The sequence below is a fragment of the Thermobia domestica genome, chromosome 18, assembly GCF_964235325.1.
Source record: "Thermobia domestica chromosome 18, izTheDome1.hap1.1, whole genome shotgun sequence".
NCBI classification, from domain to species: Eukaryota; Metazoa; Arthropoda; class Insecta; order Zygentoma; family Lepismatidae; genus Thermobia; species Thermobia domestica.
This window is the reverse complement of record NC_137471.1, coordinates 167,184,260-167,205,152: the sequence shown is the minus strand read 5'-3', so window position 1 is coordinate 167,205,152 and position 20,893 is coordinate 167,184,260. Positions and strand designations below refer to the sequence as shown.

Here is a 20,893-nt window from a genome sequence, read left to right as displayed (position 1 = left end):
CAGAAAAACAAAATCGAAGGGGCCCATGACTTTTGCTAATCACTCTGCCTTCTTACTTGTCAGTGAAAGTTTTCTGAGAGTTTTCATTACATCAGCATACTTCAACCTAATAGCTACAATGGACTGATAGTAGTAGTGGCCCCGTTATATTGCGTCGAGTCAGCAAAAATTTTTGTGACGTCATAGGTCAAAGGTCAATGACCTTGGCCCGGGGTCAATGACCTAGGGGTACATAGGACCACCCCCTCTAAATTTTGGCAGGGGTACCATGGCCCACCCCCTAAATTTTGGCAGGGGTACATAGGACCACCCCCCTTAAATTTTGGAAATTGCAAAATCTAAAAATTTGGTATGGTAGCCTAGGACCATAGTATGTACCTCTATCCGTATTGGGTGTCTATGTCGTTCCCTTTTATGGGTAAAAAATTGCCAAAAAGTCAAATTTCGGGGGTTTTTGACCTAATTTATCCCCTTGGATGAGGTGTTATTACCTTATATAGTTATATGGGCGTATACAGGGGTCCATTACCTTTCATAAGACATGGGTACATTAATGCACCCCTTGAAAAATTTGGGAGGGGTACCTTGGCCCACCCCTTAAATTTTGGAAATTGCCCAATTTCAACATTTGTTATTATAGTACAGGACCCTAATATCTATTATGATAAATTTGGGTGGTCCACCTCATTTCCTTCTAGGGGTACAAAATTGCCAAAAAATATAAACGTAAGCAATACGTTATACCACGTGTTTGGTTTTTGGCTCAATTTATCCCCTTTGATGAGGTGTTATTACCCTATATGGTTATATGGGCGTATACAGGGGTCCATTCCCTTTCATAAGATATGTGTATATTAATGCACCCCTTGAAAAATTTGGGAGGGGTACCTTGGCCCACCCCTTAAATTTTGGAAATTGCCAAATCTAAAAATTTGGTGTGGTAGCCTAGGACCACAGTATGTACCTCTATCAGTATTGGGGGTCAATGTCGTTCCCTTTTCATGGGTAAAAAATTACCAAAATGTCAAATTTCGGAGGTTTTTGACCTAATTTATCCCCTTGGATGAGGTGTTATTACCCTATATAGTTATATGGGCGTATACAGGGGTCCATTACTTTTCATAAGACATGGGTATATTAATGCACCCCTTGAAAAATTTGGAAGGGGTACCTTGGCCCACCCCTTACATTTTGGAAATTGACCAATTTAAACATTTGGTATTATAGTACAGGACCCTAATATGTATTATGATAAATTTGGGTGGTCCACCTCGTTCCCTTCTAGGGGTACAAAATTGCCAAAATATAAACGTAAGCAATACGTAGTACCACGTGTTTGGTTTTTGGTCGATTTTATCCCCTTTGATGAGGTGTTATTATTCTATATAGTTATATGGTCATGTATAGGGGTCCATTACCTTTCATAAGATATGGGTATATTTGTGCACTCCTTTAAAAATTTGGGAGGGGTACCTTGGCCCACCCCTTAAATTTTGGAAATTGCCCAATTTAAAACATTGGGTATTATAGTACCGGACCCTAACATGTATTATGATAAATTTGGGTGGTCCACCTCGTTCCCTTTTAGGGGTACAAAATTGTCAAAATATAAACGTAAGCAATACGTTGTACCACGTGTTTGGTCTTTTGGCCCAATTTATCCTCTTGGATGAGGTTCTATTACCTTATATGGTTATATGGTTATGTATAGGGGTCTATTCCCTATCATAAGACATAGGTACATTTGTGCACTCCTTTAAAAATTTGGGAGGGGTACTTTGGCCCACCCCTTAAATTTTAGAAATTGCTCATTTTATATATTTGGTATTATAGTACAGGACCCTAACATGTATTATTATGATAAATTTGAGTGGTTCACCTCGTTCCCTTTTAGGGGTACGAAATTGCCAAATTTTACTACAACCACGTGTTTGGTATTTTGGTTCAATTTATCCCCTTGGATGAGGTCCTATTACCTTATATGATTATATGGTTATGTATATTGGTCCATTCCCTATTATAAGACATGGGTATATTGATGCACCCCGGGAGGGGTACCTTGGCCCACCTCTTTATTTTGGAAATTGCCCAATTTAAACATTTGGTATAATAGTATAAGACCCTAATATATATTATGATAAATTTGGGTGGTCCATCTTGTTCCCTTTCATGGGTACGAAATTGCCAAATTTTAGTACAACCACATGTTTCGTTTTTGACCTAATTTATTCCCTTGGATGATGTCCTATTACCTAATATGATTATATGGTCTTGTATAGGGTCCATTTTCTATCATAAGACATAGGTACATTGATGCACCCCGGGAGGTGTACCACAGCCAATCCCTTAAATTTTGGAAATTTTTCAATTTAAGCATTTGCTATCATAGTGCATGACCTTAATATGTATCATGATAAATTTGGGTGGTCCACCTTGTTCCCTTTCATGAGTAAAAAAAAAATTGCCAAAATATAAAGATAAGCAATATGTTGTATCACGTGTTTGGTTTTTTGGCCCAATTTATCCCGTTTGATGCGGTCTTATTACCGTATATGTTTATATGGTCATATATATAGGTTCATTTCATATCATAAGACATGAGTACATTGATACACCCTTTAAAATTGGGGAGGGGTATCTTGACTCATCCACTCAGTTTTAGAAATTGTTTAATATAAGCATTTGGTATCTTCGTACAGGTCTTCAATATGTACCACTATAAATTTGGATGGTCCACATCGTTCCCTTTCATGGGTAAAGAACTACCAAAAATCAAATTTCGGAGGTTATTGACCCCTATTTAATACGTTATATGGTTTATTACCTCTATATGTTTATGTTCTCTTTTAAATTTGGGAATTATAAAATAACATAATTTGGTAAACGTTTTCTAGGACCCATTGGGGTTTCTCTTATGGCCAAATATTCAAAATTTAAAGGTTATTAACCGGCTTTATTATTAAATGAGTACAGGATTTATTACTTTTTCATAAGACACAGGTGTATTTGTGTACCAATCTTAAATTTTGGGAGGGGTACATTTCTTATTGTCATATCAATAATTGGTAATTGTTCTTTGGGTAAATCATTGTGATCACGTGATCAGTTATTGACCTATGATGGGATTAGGAGTCCAGGACATTGGTACATTTAAACTTTGTAGGATAATTTGAGAATGCGTCATTGGTATTGATTATTACAGCCAAATATAAACGTAAGCAATACGATGTACCACGTGATAGACCTTGATGAGGTAATGTACAGGGATACATAGCTAACCTTATTGAATCTTATGACTCATAGTCTTAAGGGAATACATGCTACAACACTGGCAAAGTTATTGTTGATGTAATTTGATTGGTTGATCACTATCTTTCGTGCAATCTGATTGGCTGATCACTATCTTTCGTGCAATCTGATTGGCTGATCACTATCTTTCGTGCAATCTGATTGGTTGCTGATTTTCAAATCTTTGCTGCATTCAGTTTTAAGTTTTGTTTAACATTTAAAAATCTTGGTTTCGTTCAACATTTTGGACTCACTGATAAATATGATCAAAACCGTTTATTTGTTAATCGAATAGTTAAAAACCAGATAAAGTTTGACGGTTAACCGTGAAACGTAAAATTTTTTTAGTTTGAAATTTTTTGTTTGATTTTTTTTGTTTCAGAATTTTGTTTGAAATTTGTTTCAAAATTTTTTGTTTGAAAAATTTTTTTGTTTGAAATTTTTTGTTGCAAAATTTTGTTTGAAATTTTTTTGTTTAAAATTTTTTGTTCGAAATTTTTGTTTTGAAATTTTTCGTTTCCAAATTTTTTTGTTTAAAATTTTTTTTGTTTCGATTTTTTTTCGTTTCAAAATTTTGTTTGAATTTTTCGTTTCCAAATGTTTTCGTTTCAAAAAATTTTGTTTCAAAGTTTGGTTTGACATTTTTAAAAGTTTGTGCACTCATTAGTAAAGAACCTGAACTGTTTAGAACAAAAACCTCTGGCAACATTGTGGTGCTATAGTACACGTCAGAACATGGGGTTGTACTTGAAATGAAAAAACACAATTCATTGAAATGGATCATTTTATTACACTCCACATACATCCATACCAGATAGTGGTTCTGGATATTGTCGATACAATGTATTTTGAACTTCTTGCACTAGTTTGTCTTTAGCATATATTTTTAATTCCAATTGAAGTCTTTTAAGGTCTATTGCAATATCAATTGGTGGAAACTCAATGTCCATTTGATCACAAATAAACTGTTTATCAATACAGGTATGCACCCACGAACGATGTTGACAACCATCACAATATCTAGATACATGTTGTACAATATGCATAACACATTTTTTCAAAATAGTACTTTTTCAGGAATATACTTGTTTTGTTGCACACTTCCACTGCATGTTTCACACACTGAAATACGCTGATGAATTTGTTCCATTCAGTTTGTGTTAGATACACCATGTTGCGAGGGACATGAAATGTACCCTTTTTACGTAACAGCACCATCTTCTCTTCGAGGACTGTACGCAGCACCACTTCATGATTTGAGCCTAATGATTTGACTATGGTCACATTTAGCTCATCGTTCATTTGGTCGATTCGTGCCATTCTTCACAGGTCAGTTGTACACCAAATTGTTCTGCTTTTCCCAATCGAATCACTGGTTCAAATGTTCTAGCACTGATACCAATCATCACATGTTTTGTTTGAAATATATTTATTGGATAATAGCTTGCGAAGATGAACTCTTTATCGCTAGAAGTACACATCTTTCCTCCTGAAAAGCACTTGCTCAAATGATTTCATGGTATTGGTTGATTTATAGTTATTGCTGACGTCATTGGAAAGAAATGTGCTGACGATTGAATTCATGGTTTCATCACAGTCGCTGACGTCATGCTGACCAACCAAATTCATACAACTATGTCTGACGTCAAAGGAATGTGCTGACATTTGAATTCATGATTTCATCACAGTTACTGACGTCATGCTGACCAACCAAATTCATACAACTATGTCTGACGTGCTGACGTTTGAATTCATGATTTTGCTGACGAAACCGGCTGTGTACTAAATTCAAATTGATGACTTCGACCCAAGAGTCTTTTGTAACATAAAGATACAGATCCAGTATTTAAGAAACGCAGCACTTCTTCTTGTTTTGATGCTTCCATGGGTAAATATCTTGCTGGTAAAATTATATTCTTATCATTTTCAAGCTTCACTACGATTCTTAATCCAAACTTTGTAGGGATCATTTGGCTAGCTAAGATTCTATAAGGTACATTCTGTTGTAAATCAGTAATCTTGGTAAATGATTTCATCACATCACGTGTGTTTAGAAACTGTAGACAAGTAGCCATGATGATGTTATCATGAATACTAACTCGAACGATGATACAAAACTGATGACGTTGCAACATCATGTTCTGACGTGTACTATTGCACCACAATGTTGCCAGAGGTTTTTGTTCTAAACAGTTCAGGTTCTTTACTAATGAGTGCACAAACTTTTAAAAATGTCAAACCAAACTTTGAAACAAAATTTTTTGAAACGAAAAAATTTGGAAACGAAAAATTCAAACAAAATTTTGAAACGAAAAAAAATCGAAACAAAAAAAATTTTAAACAAAAAAATTTGGAAACGAAAAATTTCAAAACAAAAATTTCGAACAAAAAATTTTAAACAAAAAAATTTCAAACAAAATTTTGCAACAAAAAATTTCAAACAAAAAAATTTTTCAAACAAAAAATTTTGAAACAAATTTCAAACAAAATTCTGAAACAAAAAAAATCAAACAAAAAATTTCAAACTAAAAAAATTTTACGTTTCACGGTTAACCGTCAAACTTTATCTGGTTTTTAACTATTCGATTAACAAATAAACGGTTTTGATCATATTTATCAGTGAGTCCAAAATGTTGAACGAAACCAAGATTTTTAAATGTTAAACAAAACTTAAAACTGGATGCAGCAAAGATTTGAAAATCAGCAACCAATCAGATTGCACGAAAGATAGTGATCAGCCAATCAGATTGCACGAAAGATAGTGATCAGCCAATCAGATTGCACGAAAGATAGTGATCAACCAATCAAATTACATCAACAATAACTTTGCCAGTGTTGTAGCATGTATTCCCTTAAGACTATGAGTCATAAGATTCAATAAGGTTAGCTATGTATCCCTGTACATTACCTCATCAAGGTCTATCACGTGGTACATCGTATTGCTTACGTTTATATTTGGCTGTAATAATCAATACCAATGACGCATTCTCAAATTATCCTACAAAGTTTAAATGTACCAATGTCCTGGACTCCTAATCCCATCATAGGTCAATAACTGATCACGTGATCACAATGATTTACCCAAAGAACAATTACCAATTATTGATATGACAATAAGAAATGTACCCCTCCCAAAATTTAAGATTGGTACACAAATACACCTGTGTCTTATGAAAAAGTAATAAATCCTGTACTCATTTAATAATAAAGCCGGTTAATAACCTTTAAATTTTGAATATTTGGCCATAAGAGAAACCCCAATGGGTCCTAGAAAACGTTTACCAAATTATGTTATTTTATAATTCCCAAATTTAAAAGAGAACATAAACATATAGAGGTAATAAACCATATAACGTATTAAATAGGGGTCAATAACCTCCGAAATTTGATTTTTGGTAGTTCTTTACCCATGAAAGGGAACGATGTGGACCATCCAAATTTATAGTGGTACATATTGAAGACCTGTACGAAGATACCAAATGCTTATATTAAACAATTTCTAAAACTGAGTGGATGAGTCAAGATACCCCTCCCCAATTTTAAAGGGTGTATCAATGTACTCATGTCTTATGATATGAAATGAACCTATATATATGACCATATAAACATATACGGTAATAAGACCGCATCAAACGGGATAAATTGGGCCAAAAAACCAAACACGTGATACAACATATTGCTTATCTTTATATTTTGGCAATTTTTTTTTTACTCATGAAAGGGAACAAGGTGGACCACCCAAATTTATCATGATACATATTAAGGTCATGCACTATGATAGCAAATGCTTAAATTGAAAAATTTCCAAAATTTAAGGGATTGGCTGTGGTACACCTCCCGGGGTGCATCAATGTACCTATGTCTTATGATAGAAAATGGACCCTATACAAGACCATATAATCATATTAGGTAATAGGACATCATCCAAGGGAATAAATTAGGTCAAAAACGAAACATGTGGTTGTACTAAAATTTGGCAATTTCGTACCCATGAAAGGGAACAAGATGGACCACCCAAATTTATCATAATATATATTAGGGTCTTATACTATTATACCAAATGTTTAAATTGGGCAATTTCCAAAATAAAGAGGTGGGCCAAGGTACCCCTCCCGGGGTGCATCAATATACCCATGTCTTATAATAGGGAATGGACCAATATACATAACCATATAATCATATAAGGTAATAGGACCTCATCCAAGGGGATAAATTGAACCAAAATACCAAACACGTGGTTGTAGTAAAATTTGGCAATTTCGTACCCCTAAAAGGGAACGAGGTGAACCACTCAAATTTATCATAATAATACATGTTAGGGTCCTGTACTATAATACCAAATATATAAAATGAGCAATTTCTAAAATTTAAGGGGTGGGCCAAAGTACCCCTCCCAAATTTTTAAAGGAGTGCACAAATGTACCTATGTCTTATGATAGGGAATAGACCCCTATACATAACCATATAACCATATAAGGTAATAGAACCTCATCCAAGAGGATAAATTGGGCCAAAAGACCAAACACGTGGTACAACGTATTGCTTACGTTTATATTTTGACAATTTTGTACCCCTAAAAGGGAACGAGGTGGACCACCCAAATTTATCATAATACATGTTAGGGTCCGGTACTATAATACCCAATGTTTTAAATTGGGCAATTTCCAAAATTTAAGGGGTGGGCCAAGGTACCCCTCCCAAATTTTTAAAGGAGTGCACAAATATACCCATATCTTATGAAAGGTAATGGACCCCTATACATGACCATATAACTATATAGAATAATAACACCTCATCAAAGGGGATAAAATCGACCAAAAACCAAACACGTGGTACTACGTATTGCTTACGTTTATATTTTGGCAATTTTGTACCCCTAGAAGGGAACGAGGTGGACCACCCAAATTTATCATAATACATATTAGGGTCCTGTACTATAATACCAAATGTTTAAATTGGTCAATTTCCAAAATGTAAGGGGTGGGCCAAGGTACCCCTTCCAAATTTTTCAAGGGGTGCATTAATATACCCATGTCTTATGAAAAGTAATGGACCCCTGTATACGCCCATATAACTATATAGGGTAATAACACCTCATCCAAGGGGATAAATTAGGTCAAAAACCTCCGAAATTTGACATTTTGGTAATTTTTTACCCATGAAAAGGGAACGACATTGACCCCCAATACTGATAGAGGTACATACTGTGGTCCTAGGCTACCACACCAAATTTTTAGATTTGGCAATTTCCAAAATTTAAGGGGTGGGCCAAGGTACCCCTCCCAAATTTTTCAAGGGGTGCATTAATATACACATATCTTATGAAAGGGAATGGACCCCTGTATACGCCCATATAACCATATAGGGTAATAACACCTCATCAAAGGGGATAAATTGAGCCAAAAACCAAACACGTGGTATAACGTATTGCTTACGTTTATATTTTTTGGCAATTTTGTACCCCTAGAAGGAAATGAGGTGGACCACCCAAATTTATCATAATAGATATTAGGGTCCTGTACTATAATAACAAATGTTGAAATTGGGCAATTTCCAAAATTTAAGGGGTGGGCCAAGGTACCCCTCCCAAATTTTTCAAGGGGTGCATTAATGTACCCATGTCTTATGAAAGGTAATGGACCCCTGTATACGCCCATATAACTATATAAGGTAATAACACCTCATCCAAGGGGATAAATTAGGTCAAAAACCCCCGAAATTTGACTTTTTGGCAATTTTTTACCCATAAAAGGGAACGACATAGACACCCAATACGGATAGAGGTACATACTATGGTCCTAGGCTACCATACCAAATTTTTAGATTTGGCAATTTCCAAAATTTAAGGGGGGTGGTCCTATGTACCCCTGCCAAAATTTAGGGGGTGGGCCATGGTACCCCTGCCAAAATTTAGAGAGGGTGGTCCTATGTACCCCTAGGTCATTGACCCCGGGCCAAGGTCATTGACCTTTGACCTATGACGTCACAAAAATTTTTGCTGACTCGACGCAATATAACGGGGCCACTACTACTCTGATACCGTGAGGTCCATCTGATTGAATTGAGCTTTTTCAAAGTGACATCTGATTCTCCTGTCAGTGATGAGTGATAACAGAATATCCCACCTATTTATACTTCGGCGAAAAGATAAATACAAATCCTGGAGCGTCAAAGGTAACTTGGCAACTTCTTGTACATCTTTGACGACATCATTAATGACAAGGTTTAGGTTATGTACCGTGCAGTGAATATAGCTCGTTCCTCAATTTCTTGAAGTCTCTTTTGAACACCTTAGTAAGCACCAGTCATCACAGCAGCGCCATCTTCTCTCTGCCCTCTGCACTTTTTTCCCAAATGCCTAACACTAGAGTTCTGAGTTCGAATGCAGTTGGATTTCTTACATGTAAAAATCTTAAAAACACTTCTTCAATCTCGACCCGTCTAGAAACTTCGTTCTCTAAGCTATCGTTTACTTCTGTGAAATTTACATAGCGAATAATGAAACCCATTTGATCTTTCTTTGATAAATCTTGAATCGTATCAATGATTAATGAGAAAAATGACACACTTTTAATTTCCTTCAAAAGTTTGAAGACAGGCAATGGATGATTTGATTTTGAATATCATGGCTGAGATATTTAATGTGGCTTTTGGGTAGACTAATTACCCGTGACATTATAGAATCTTGGTTAGCTAACAACTGTACGAGAAACAAAAAAAATTTCCATCGTAACTTCCATCATGCTCTTTACTGCCTCTAAATGTTGTCAGTCCTGATAGCCCATTACTTGGTTCAAATAATTAAACTATTTTGAAAATATCATGCATTTTCAAGTGTTTTAAAAATTAGTGTTTACAGAAAAGGTGCAGGGGTACCTTTAAATGCACTTGGGCCCCTTAGGATCCCGGCCCCTCCTCACCACGGGGTCTTGTGGTTTATAGATCCGGCACTGGTAAGCCATGTTTCACCAAATTTCGGACTATTGCATAGTAGCCTTACATTCTAGAGTGATTTTCATTACCTAAGACATATGTTATACAGGGTATTAGAAACAATATTTTGGAAATAAATTTCTCATATCAAAATAGGAAAAAAAAAAAGTTCATGTAGATCTGTGGTCGGAAGTGCATAAGGTACATAGCTCCACTACTATAGGACCGATCGTAGTTGGGTCAAAATCGCTGAGGAACTAGTATGTAAACTATCCAAATATCCATCTTTCAGAACCTCCGGTACTTGCACAATCATTTTTAGAGAGGTTGTTTGGGAGTACTTGATCACTGTCCACCTACCTCTCTAAAAATTGCTGTACGAGTACTGAAGCATTCTTAAACATGGGTATTTGAATAGTTCACATACCGGTCCCTCAGTGATGTCTTGACCCGACTATAATAGGTCCCATAGTATTAACAAAAAATTGGCTACTTACCAATGAATCCTCCTTTGAAAAATTTAAAGATTTTGACGTTTCGGAACTCTCAGCTGGTTCCTTCCTCAGTGATGTCTATGAACATAGACACCACATTCTTTTTTTTATTCAGTTCATTCTTTTTTCACTCTGCTCTTTTCATCTCAGGATCTTTTTTGTACGTTCTTTTATATAGTGGTATGTATTCCTGGTTTTACTCCTTTTATCTCCTTACGGTTTTAATCCTTTTTACCTTGCCGCTGAGGAAGGAACCAGCTGAGAGTTCCGAAACATCTAAATATTTAAATTTTTCAAGGGAGGATTCATTGGTAAGTAGCCATTTTTTTGTTAATTTTGAATATCCCCCCATGCGCCCATGTAATTATAGGTCCCATAGTAGTTTTAAACTTGTTTCATTTTTCGGCACCCTATAACTCTGAAACTATCCACTTTTGAGCACAGGTCTATATGAACCTTTTTTTTTTATTATTATTATTTATTTTGATGTGAGGTATCTGTTCCCAAAATATTGTCACACATTTTTTGTAACACCCTGTAGATCTCGTAAGGCTATAATCATTCGTCAACTAAAGAGTTACGTCCCTTTATTGTAAGAATTATTTTCCAATCAGAGAAAAGTGTTCATGATTCCCTATTGAACCACTAACGTTAGCAATTTATTTATTTATTTATTTTTTAGTTTTTATTTTTTTTTTTTTTTTCAGGGCGATTCAGCAGAGGAGCACCATGTGACAACCGAGGGTACTTCATATCATTTGACTAATTTAGGGAAATTCACCGAGTACAGTATTTGGGTGGTGGCCTACAACACAAACGGCGCTGGTGCAAGCACGGAAGAGGTTGTAGCGAGGACTTATTCTGATGTTCCTTCAGATACACCGCAGAACATCACGTTGGAAGCAGGCAGCTCAACTGTAAGTTAATAATAAAAAGTAAACAGTAGGGTCCACATAGTTTACTTCTTCAGTTTTTGTCCTTTTCTAAATTTATATAGCTGTAATCGAAAGGGGCACAAGGGAAGATCATGCAGTTAGCTAATCTTTTATATATATATATGTCTGTATTTTATATATGTTAAATAAAAAAAGTAAATAAAAATAAAAAAGTACAACAATGACTATATATATATATATATATTTAAACTTTTTCATAACAATATTTATATATATGTCTGTATTTTCATTTATTTTCGATAGTGTCTAAAGAAGGATATGCTAGATATCCGAAACAGTTACAAATTATAATTTAAAATAAAGTGGGTTTTAAGCTTTGGTCAGTGTCTCTTTTGTTAAAACAATCAAACCAAAGCCATGAATAGTCTTACTAGCTAATCTTGAGTGCCAATACCACATAGGCGTGGATGTGCGATATCATTTCATATTATTTTTGTTTAACATCGCATCTTATAGTTTAGAAGACACAAGGCTGATCATGCATCTCAAGATCTCAAATATCTTTTTAAATTGAAAAAATAATAAATAAAATAAAAACACCTTAATGTCATCAAATGCAGTTTAATTGCACTAAACGGTTTCAGCAATTTCTGTGCCTTTGTCAGTAGCTAATGAATGAAAGATTTTTTTCTCTACTTAGTATTTCATTTTGCAGTTTTTTCGTGTGCACAGTTAAAAAACGATGAAATTTGAAATCTTGTTATTACAGGGTTTGTCCGGGAAGTAATAGAACTGATTTTATTCCTCCATGACTGTACTTCGGAGCGTGCGCGTACCGACTGAACCCGGTAGAGGGCGTTCCTAGCTAATGAACGAGCGGCTGGTCAGTTGTCTCCGAGCACACGGAGAGTCAGGACAGGCTTTTTCGCGCGACGTGTTTCTGTGAGTGGTGCAAGCCGAAAATGCAGCGTTCGTTAAAGCAGAGGTACGCGATTAAATTCTGTGTTAAACTCGGTAAATCTGCGACAGAGACGTTTGATATGATCAAGCAGGCTTACCCAGATGATGCTTTAGCAAGAAGTGATGTGTTTCGGTGGCACAAGGCCTTTTCGGAGGGCCGGGAAGAGGTCGCCGATGAAGACCGTGCTGAAAGACCTTCGACTTCGACAAACACCGACAATGTGACTCGTGTGCGCGAAGTTTTGAACTCAGATCGTCGACTAAGTATTCGTTTAATTGCCCAGATGTTAAATTTACCAAAAACTGTGGTTCATGAAATTGTGACGGAGCATTTGAACATGTGCAAGGTGTGCGCGAAGATTGTCCCAAAAGTGCTCACTGACGACCAGAAATTGCGGCGAGTGGAATTGTCCCAAGAAAATTTGAATATGTGTGAAAGTGAACCCCAATTTTTGAGTAACGTAATCACAGGTGACGAATCATGGATCTTTCAGTATGATCCCGAGACAAAGAGGCAATCTTTCGAGTGGCACAAGCCGGCGTCTCCTCGCCCAAAAAAGGGAAGAATGAGCAAATCCAAAGTGAAAACGATGCTCATTGTCTTTTTTGACATCAAAGGCATCGTCCACCATGAATTTGTTCCTCCTGGACAAACCGTCAACGCCAAGTTTTACGTGGAAGTGCTCAAGAGACTCAAACGAAGGGTCAATCGGGTCCAACCAGACATCGGAGCCGACTGGAAGCTGCACCACGACAACGCCCCGGCTCACACCGCCTTTCTTGTGAACAGCTACCTGACCAAGGCCGGCATCCCAACGCTTCCGCAGCCGCCCTACAGCCCAGATGTGCCCCCCCGACTTCTTTTTGTTTTCTCGCCTGAAACGCCCGATGAAAGGCAAGCATTTTGAGACGACAGAGGGGATTCAAGCAGCTTGCACCGCGGCTCTCAAGGCTATTCCGGAGAATGACTTCCGTGACGCCTTCAATGCTTGGAAATAGCGCTGGCAGCGCTGCATCGACGCAGAAGGAGCCTATTTTGAAAGTTTTTAAAGAATTGTAACGATTGGCTCAATAATTTTTTTTAAATCGACTCAGTCCTATTACTTTCCGGACAAACCCTGTATGAAATGAAATCTAAGTTTTACGCCCCACGGTTATGCTGCTCGGCTAGAGGAGACGGTGATGATGAGAAATGAATGAAAGATGGAATGAACAAAGTGGGAATAAACGGGAGAACCCCGAGAAAACCCACGCACAGGATGTTGGCTCGAGCTGGGATCGAACCAAAGACCCCATGCACAAAAGATGAACGCTTTACCACTGAGCCACCGCGGCCCAAAGTCTTGTTGTAAATGCCTTGTACTTCTGAAGGATATGCTACTGCAAATATTTTTCACTACAACTTCTTTTGTAACGAGGGCAGGCTGGCAAATAGTGTGCCTACTGTGAAGCAATGTTGCGCCATGTTCTAGGATTTTCAGCCCGTGCATTCGAAGACAAGTATCTTCATTTTTAATATGGCCTCACGCTAAAAGGATTAATCGTCCTCACACCACTTTGCAACAGAATGAGCGCATCATCCGACGGAAAAATGTTGCTTCAGTTTGGGGAAGAAAGAAAAGTTAGAGGACTTTAAGTTTCGAACTTCGGCGGGTGGGGCATCCTCCAGAATCTGAAGTTTCAGTTTGGGAAGTATTTGGAACATTGTCATGATAGAAAATGACTCATTTCTTCAATTTTCCATGTCTTTTGTGGACAATGGCATCACCCAATTGATAGATCGGTTTCAGGATCACTGTTACAAAAAAAGTACAAGAAAAATGTTGTTCTTTCATATTAGTAGGTTTAGAGCTCTTAACTATACTCCGCGTCACCCGATTGGCGTATGGCATCAGCCAATAAGCTTGCAGTTTACTGTTACCAAACCTTCAGGGAGAAATCTAATCATACATAATTGTCCACAAATACGAACAAAATCTATTATGAATAATTAGATTCCTCCCACTGAATAATCTATTATGATAGCGCACTGCGAGCTTATTGGCAGATCCCATACGCCAATTCGGGTGACGCGGAGTATATTAAGATAAGTATTAGTTGTAGATATTTCATACCTCATACAAGGACGCAATAATAATAATAATAATAATAATAATAATAATAATAATAATAATAATAATAATAATAATAATAATAATAATAACGTACCGTAATAATGTAAGTTGTATTAACTGTGTAAAGGTCTGCATAGGAAAATAATTTAAGCCCCCTGCCCTGAAAACAATTGCCCGCTATCACGAATTGAGATGAGTCATTATATGACTAGGTTAGTACTTAATTTTACACAAAGAATGAGTAAGAGAATAATTGGACCGAGACTCGAACCCAGGTTCTCCGGCGTACCGTGGCGATGCGTTACCCTTTACGTTACCCAGTCTGCTCCCAGATTAGCCACACTATTGAAATCGGTGTTCTTTCCCTCAGACCATATGGTTTATACCACAAGTTCCGGTTATGCTTGGACAATCCAGAGTCCATATTCAGAACACCTCTGACAATTGTATTATCATTATGTTAACAATAGCGTAGCGGTTAACGTATCGACACGGTACCTTGATGATCCCAGCTTGAGTCTCCGTCCAGTCATGTACTTTTTCACTTCTTGTGTATCATTAATTTCGCATCTATAGAGAATTTGGTGTGTTGAAAATCGGTTGTTTCCTTTTATGGTTAACATAATGATAATACAACCGCCAGAGGTGTTCTGAATATGAACACTTATTGAACATGACTTACGATCAAAAAACCTTCCCGAGCTGTCTAGTGGTTCGATTCCCGGAAGCTCATTTGATTTGGAAACGTTAAACTCTAGATCCATGTATCGTATAGCCTCGCTGCTGATAAGGAAGATTAACTCAAATCACATCACATCAAAAACCTTCCCGATATTACTACCATCTCTTCCTTTTTAATATTAATCCCGGTGGGGACACTCGACCGAAAAAGTTTTTCTGGCCAGCCATCCTGAGTGAACTTTTCCTGGGTTTTTCTCATTCACGCCAGGTGAATGCCGGGATGATACCTAATGTCCTTCCTTTCTTCCTTTCCTTGGATCTTCGGATGGGGTGATCCCCGAGAGACGTCATCCCTCATACGAGACGGGCTAACATGGCCAGAGATGCCGAAAGCCCAGAAAACTAATTCTTAATCCTAATCCTAATCTGTAATATTAATTAATCTTTATTCGTTATTTGTCTTTTCCTTATTTGATAATAGGAGAAAGAAAGGTGTTATCGTAATCGTTCGTAGATTAACGTGCATTGGATGCTGGGTTGGTATTTTTTTCCAGCAACATGCATAGTGTATTTTACCTGGGGTAACTGTATCTTATAAAGTATAAGATCTTTCAGTTTTGACGTTGATTTATTGTGTTGTTACAGAGCGTAGTTGTGCGATGGGAGCCTCCACCGAAGTCTGAACAGAACGGCATAATAACCGGCTACAAGATCCGCTACAAACTGAAAGGAAAGAGGAGAGGAGACACCGTCACCACAGATGGCAACCGACGACTCTATGCGCTGACAGGGTTGGAGCGGAGGTCGGAGTATCAGATTCGATTGTGGGCGCTGAATGTGAATGGTTCAGGGCCTCCCACGGAGTGGCTGCCCATTGAAACATACGAAAACGATCTCGATGAAACACAAGTGCCTGATCCACCAAGTTCACTTAGAGGTAATATTACATCATAAAATTTGTATTGTTCATTTTTTTTCATCTATACATTGAAATGCTCGTACTAGGTTTTATATGTTTGTGGTTAAGAAAAGTTGATATATTTGTGACCAATTCCTTTTTACAATGAGATCTTGAAAACCAAAAGCTCTAGAAACGTGCAGTTTTCACTGGTCTATTTCAAACTTTTTATAGATCTGCCAGTTCTCATTTAAATTTAAAAAAAAAAAAAAAAAAAAAAAAAAAAAACAGATTGTTCTGATCAACATTTTATGGGTCGTTTTGAGCCATTGTCGCTAGGGCGAAGCTAAGGCTCATATCCTTGTGTTAGGCAACCAGTGGAGGAGCTACGTAGAGTGGGTTGACTGATATTGCAGGCACTTTGCTTAAATCTGAATAGCAAAACCTATTGCATGCTGACAACTTCAAAGGCCTTCAGTCACAATGAGGCGTACTCGGACGGATATGGATTTATAAGGGGAAAAATTCCGTTTGACATCATCAGCCACTTCTCCAAGTTTGCCACAAACTCAACGTAATATCTGTACACTAAAAGCTACGTTTATATATTTGTCTATAGCAGTTCACTCCCTTTGTAAGTCGTCCTGTCCTTCACTTATGTGTGTAAACAGACATGCACAGATATAGCGAGGAAATGGGAAAGACATCCATGGTCATACCAGAATGATGCACTGAGTAGACAGCTCAGGTTCAGCTAGTTTCTTTATGAAAATGATCCCAGGCACATCTGCTATCAGCCATATTACACTAGGAACATTTGTAGTGACAAATGAAATGGAAAGATTATGTAGCCATCACCTTACATATTGGCCTTCAAAATTATGTGATAAGTCAGTGTTGGAAATATTTTAGAACGGTTATGTCCGTCTGTCGACAGGTATCAGAGCAAGAACTGTAGAGATATCGAGGAGCAGTTTTTTTGGAATCGATTCAGCTCCTCAAAAGAACATATCGTCACGACCAGAAACATGCTACCGAAACCGGAAGTAGTTGAAAATTTGTAGTACTTCCGATTTCAGTAGTAATGTCCGTAAAGCTAAAACGTATCGAGAAGCTGTTTTCTTCCATCTATTCAGCGTCCCAAGAATAGACTTCATCTTTCACGTTCACCATCTATTCAATACGGAATTAGTAAAACTCACCTGTTTCTGGTTTCAACGTTGAACACCAGAGAACAAATAGGTAGCAGGTAGCGACGAGTGGCTTTGTAGAATCGATTGATTGTCTCAAGAAAATATACCATAACCACCCGTAACACAATTAAAATGAGAACGGTTGAAATTTACTTATTTCCGGTTTCAATATTCATTTGTGTAGAGTGAAAACGGAAATAGATATCAAGAAGTGTTTATTTTGGAAATCGATTCAGCGTCCGAGGAATAGGTTTACCCTCTTCTGTTCGAACCACAAGTGGTTGAAATCAACCGTTTCTGGTTTCAACGATGATCGTCATTGAACCAAAACGGTAACGATAACAACGAAGGGAGTTTTGGAATCGATTTAGCATCTTATTAAAACATTCGATCTTCTTCTGTGTCTCATTACTAGACTTCTGAATTTCAGGCGCGAAAAACTTAGGTTTTAGGCGCCTAAAATAGGCCCTTAAAATACGAAAATAGGTGCTAAAAATTAAAAAAATAGGCTCTAAAATTTTAACTGTAAATTTCCCAAACATCTTTACTTGTGTCTTTCAACAATACATATATCAAAATAGTAAGTTTTTATTCATAGTTCACGAAACAGTAAATGACCAAAAGTGTTTCCAAGTTTTCTACAGTCAATCTGTGTCTTTTGTCGACTAAAATCATCTTCGCTGCAGAGAATGATCTCTCAACTATAGGTGCATATTTGAATTTGCTTGCATTTGACAAAAGTACTTCTTCCGGACGCATCTCGTTATCCCTTGTCAAGACTCTTGCAGTGCTATCCAAAACATCAAATCCTCGGTTTTTCTCAACCATAGTTTCTCAGTTACACTTCCTCAACTTTTCCCTAGCACTTTGAAGTTTTCTGTTTGCTTCCTTTACCACTGTCACGTGCTCAACAAGTGTTCTTTCATTATCTTCCAATTTGGCAATTGTTACAGGCAAAAATGAAAAAAATTGCCTTTATGTACGCAAGATCTCTCTTTATTACTGCATTCTTCACAAGCTCCTTCAAAGCTGTGAGACATGCACTACTAACCTCGCTAGGAAATTCTTCAACAACAGGAGCAACATCATCCAAACAGTAACAATAGTACAGAGCAGCCTCACTCCATGTTCCCCTCGTGTTAAAACAGGTTTAGGAAAAGGAGGGATGTTTTGAAGTTTTTTCCCTGAAAAAGGCAATTCTGGATGGAGGTTTACAGAAGGTTTCCTTCATGTGTGAAGTGAAGTTAGCTAGTTGAGAGAATTCACTTCTGATAGTTTCAGAAATCCTGTGAAAAGCATGTGCCATACAGATAACATGAATTAAGTTGGGGTAGAAGATTTTCAGATGTTGACAGGCAGCAATCATGTAGGAGGCAGCGTCGATACAGAGAAGGAGAACTTCGGAATCATCTACACCACCGAGACATAAAAGTTGCAAACTTTTATTAAAATATTTATTTTTTAATTGTTTAAAAAATATGTGAAAACATGCTTTTTTGTTGTTTTAGGTTATTTTAGGCTTTTAAAGGACAAAAAGGCAAAATAGGCACTAACTCCTCTTTTAGGACATTATAGATCACTAAAACATTGTTTCAATAGGCCTATTTTTTTTATAATTCGTAAAGACCAAAGTTTTATTGCCGTACTGTGAAAGGAAAGAAATAAGCATTTGCCCTAAAATCTGAAGTCTACTCATTACAAGACCGGAAGTGATAGGAGTTTACCACTTAATAGGTTTCATCTCACATTATTCCTATTTTGCAGCCGGAAATTATAGAATTTTCAAGGGGGGGGGGGGGGGTTAGTGGTAGAGCGCTTACCTCTGCTGCGTGGGTTCCTGGCCAAGTACGTTTGAGTGGACAACATCGTGTCCGTGGGTTTTCTCGAGGTACTTCCGTTTCCTTCCACTTTCTCATTCCACCAATTCTTCCCCAATCATCGTTTCCCTTAGCCTAAAGAGCATATTCGCGGGACGTTAAACAGAAAGATTTTATTTCATTTCATTTCACTTGACAAGGGATAACGAGATGCTTTCGGAACATGGCAGGCTAGCATGGTCGAGGGGTCGAACGCATTTCGCTGATGATTTCAAACTGGAATATTCCTTAGGACATGGATACAGTGTTAGCTTCTCACCAATCATTTTGTTCTTATCGTTCATTTCTCATTATTTGCTTTAGCCTAAAGAAGGGACTTGTACTCAATAGCAGTTAATAAATAAAATTTTATACTAGGGCCAGGGGGTGTTTCTCAGTTTCCTTTAACATTCATAAGGTAACTAATAGATAAATTAAAGAAGCGCGTTCCATAACAGGACAAGTCCACTTTTTGGCACTATATGATTATATATATATATATATATATATGGGAAGGCGGTGAGGAACGGGGTACTTAACATAAATGGCTATGTAAGGGTTATAAAAATGACAAGAGAATACTGAAAATTAATATATTATTTGAAGTTTTAGGCATAAATAACAGCAACTCTATCCATGACTACTTTGGAACTCACTAAAGAAATAATAAACACTTCTGACCAGAGTATATACACTTGTTTATTAAAAACTAAATTCCAGTGTAGCAGTTTGGACAACTTAACGTTGTCTTCATCAGACACTAACTGCTGTAGTTGGTTGATATGTGTCCAAACCTAAGGATACACACGTGTTTATCGAAAGTAATGTTTTTTCGCATGGACGTGAACACACGGGGCACAATGGGGTAGCCTGAATTACGGCTGGCAGTACTTACAACCGTAAACTTCTTCGTCGTCGTCACTATCTACACTTGCACAGAATTATGTGGCCAAAGTTTGCATAGCATACGCGCAATAAATCCCTCATTAGATTGGGAATACCACCCACCACAATAAAAACATGTAGCGTTCTCTGATAAGCAAGCGCTCAATTTCTTCTTCCTTGTTGCTGCTCTTAGCTCTCTTGCATACTCAGGTGCGTTATCTGTCTTCTTCGCCAGCTTCTTCTTGCCCTGCTGCTTTCTCTTCTTTCTTCCATCTTTTGCTTCCTCTTTCTTGGCTCTTGTTTCTAATGCTGCTTTATACGGCGATGACGTCAAAATTGCCGTTTTCCCCTCTTCTTTTGGCCAGTCTCCTGCCACCAGTCTTAACTCTGGGGAAAGGTAAAATATCCTTCAGTGACATGTGTAGTAATGTTGTCACGTGGGGAATGTCTGTTCCTGTGGTTCGCGTTGAAGGTCCTGGAATCGGTTCGTCAAGAGGTCTACTTCCTGAAACCGTGGTCACATCTGGGATTGTGATTCTGTGGATGACGACGAAGGTTCTAGTTTCGATGCTGCAACGGAACAACTTCCTGGAACAGTTTGTTTATAGACATTTCTGGCTGGTCTCTGTTTCTTCTTTTTGGTTGCAATGTGATATCAGTAGCCCATTTCGTCCCTACTCCGTTCCGGCCCAAAT

The 20,893-nt window shown here is 37.4% G+C and overlaps 1 protein-coding gene across 3 annotated transcripts in view; it reads left to right on the top strand.

The window, feature by feature from the left end:
- Nucleotides 1-20,893, top strand: part of fra (neogenin protein frazzled) — a 148,137-nt gene that overhangs the window by 65,792 nt on the left and 61,452 nt on the right. For all 3 annotated transcript variants that reach the window (XM_081746848.1, XM_081746846.1, XM_081746845.1), the window contains exons 12-13: nucleotides 11,423-11,632; nucleotides 16,012-16,303. In XM_081746848.1, the coding sequence (XP_081602974.1) occupies nucleotides 11,423-11,632; nucleotides 16,012-16,303 (502 nt within the window). The remainder of the gene's footprint in view (nucleotides 1-11,422; nucleotides 11,633-16,011; nucleotides 16,304-20,893) is intronic.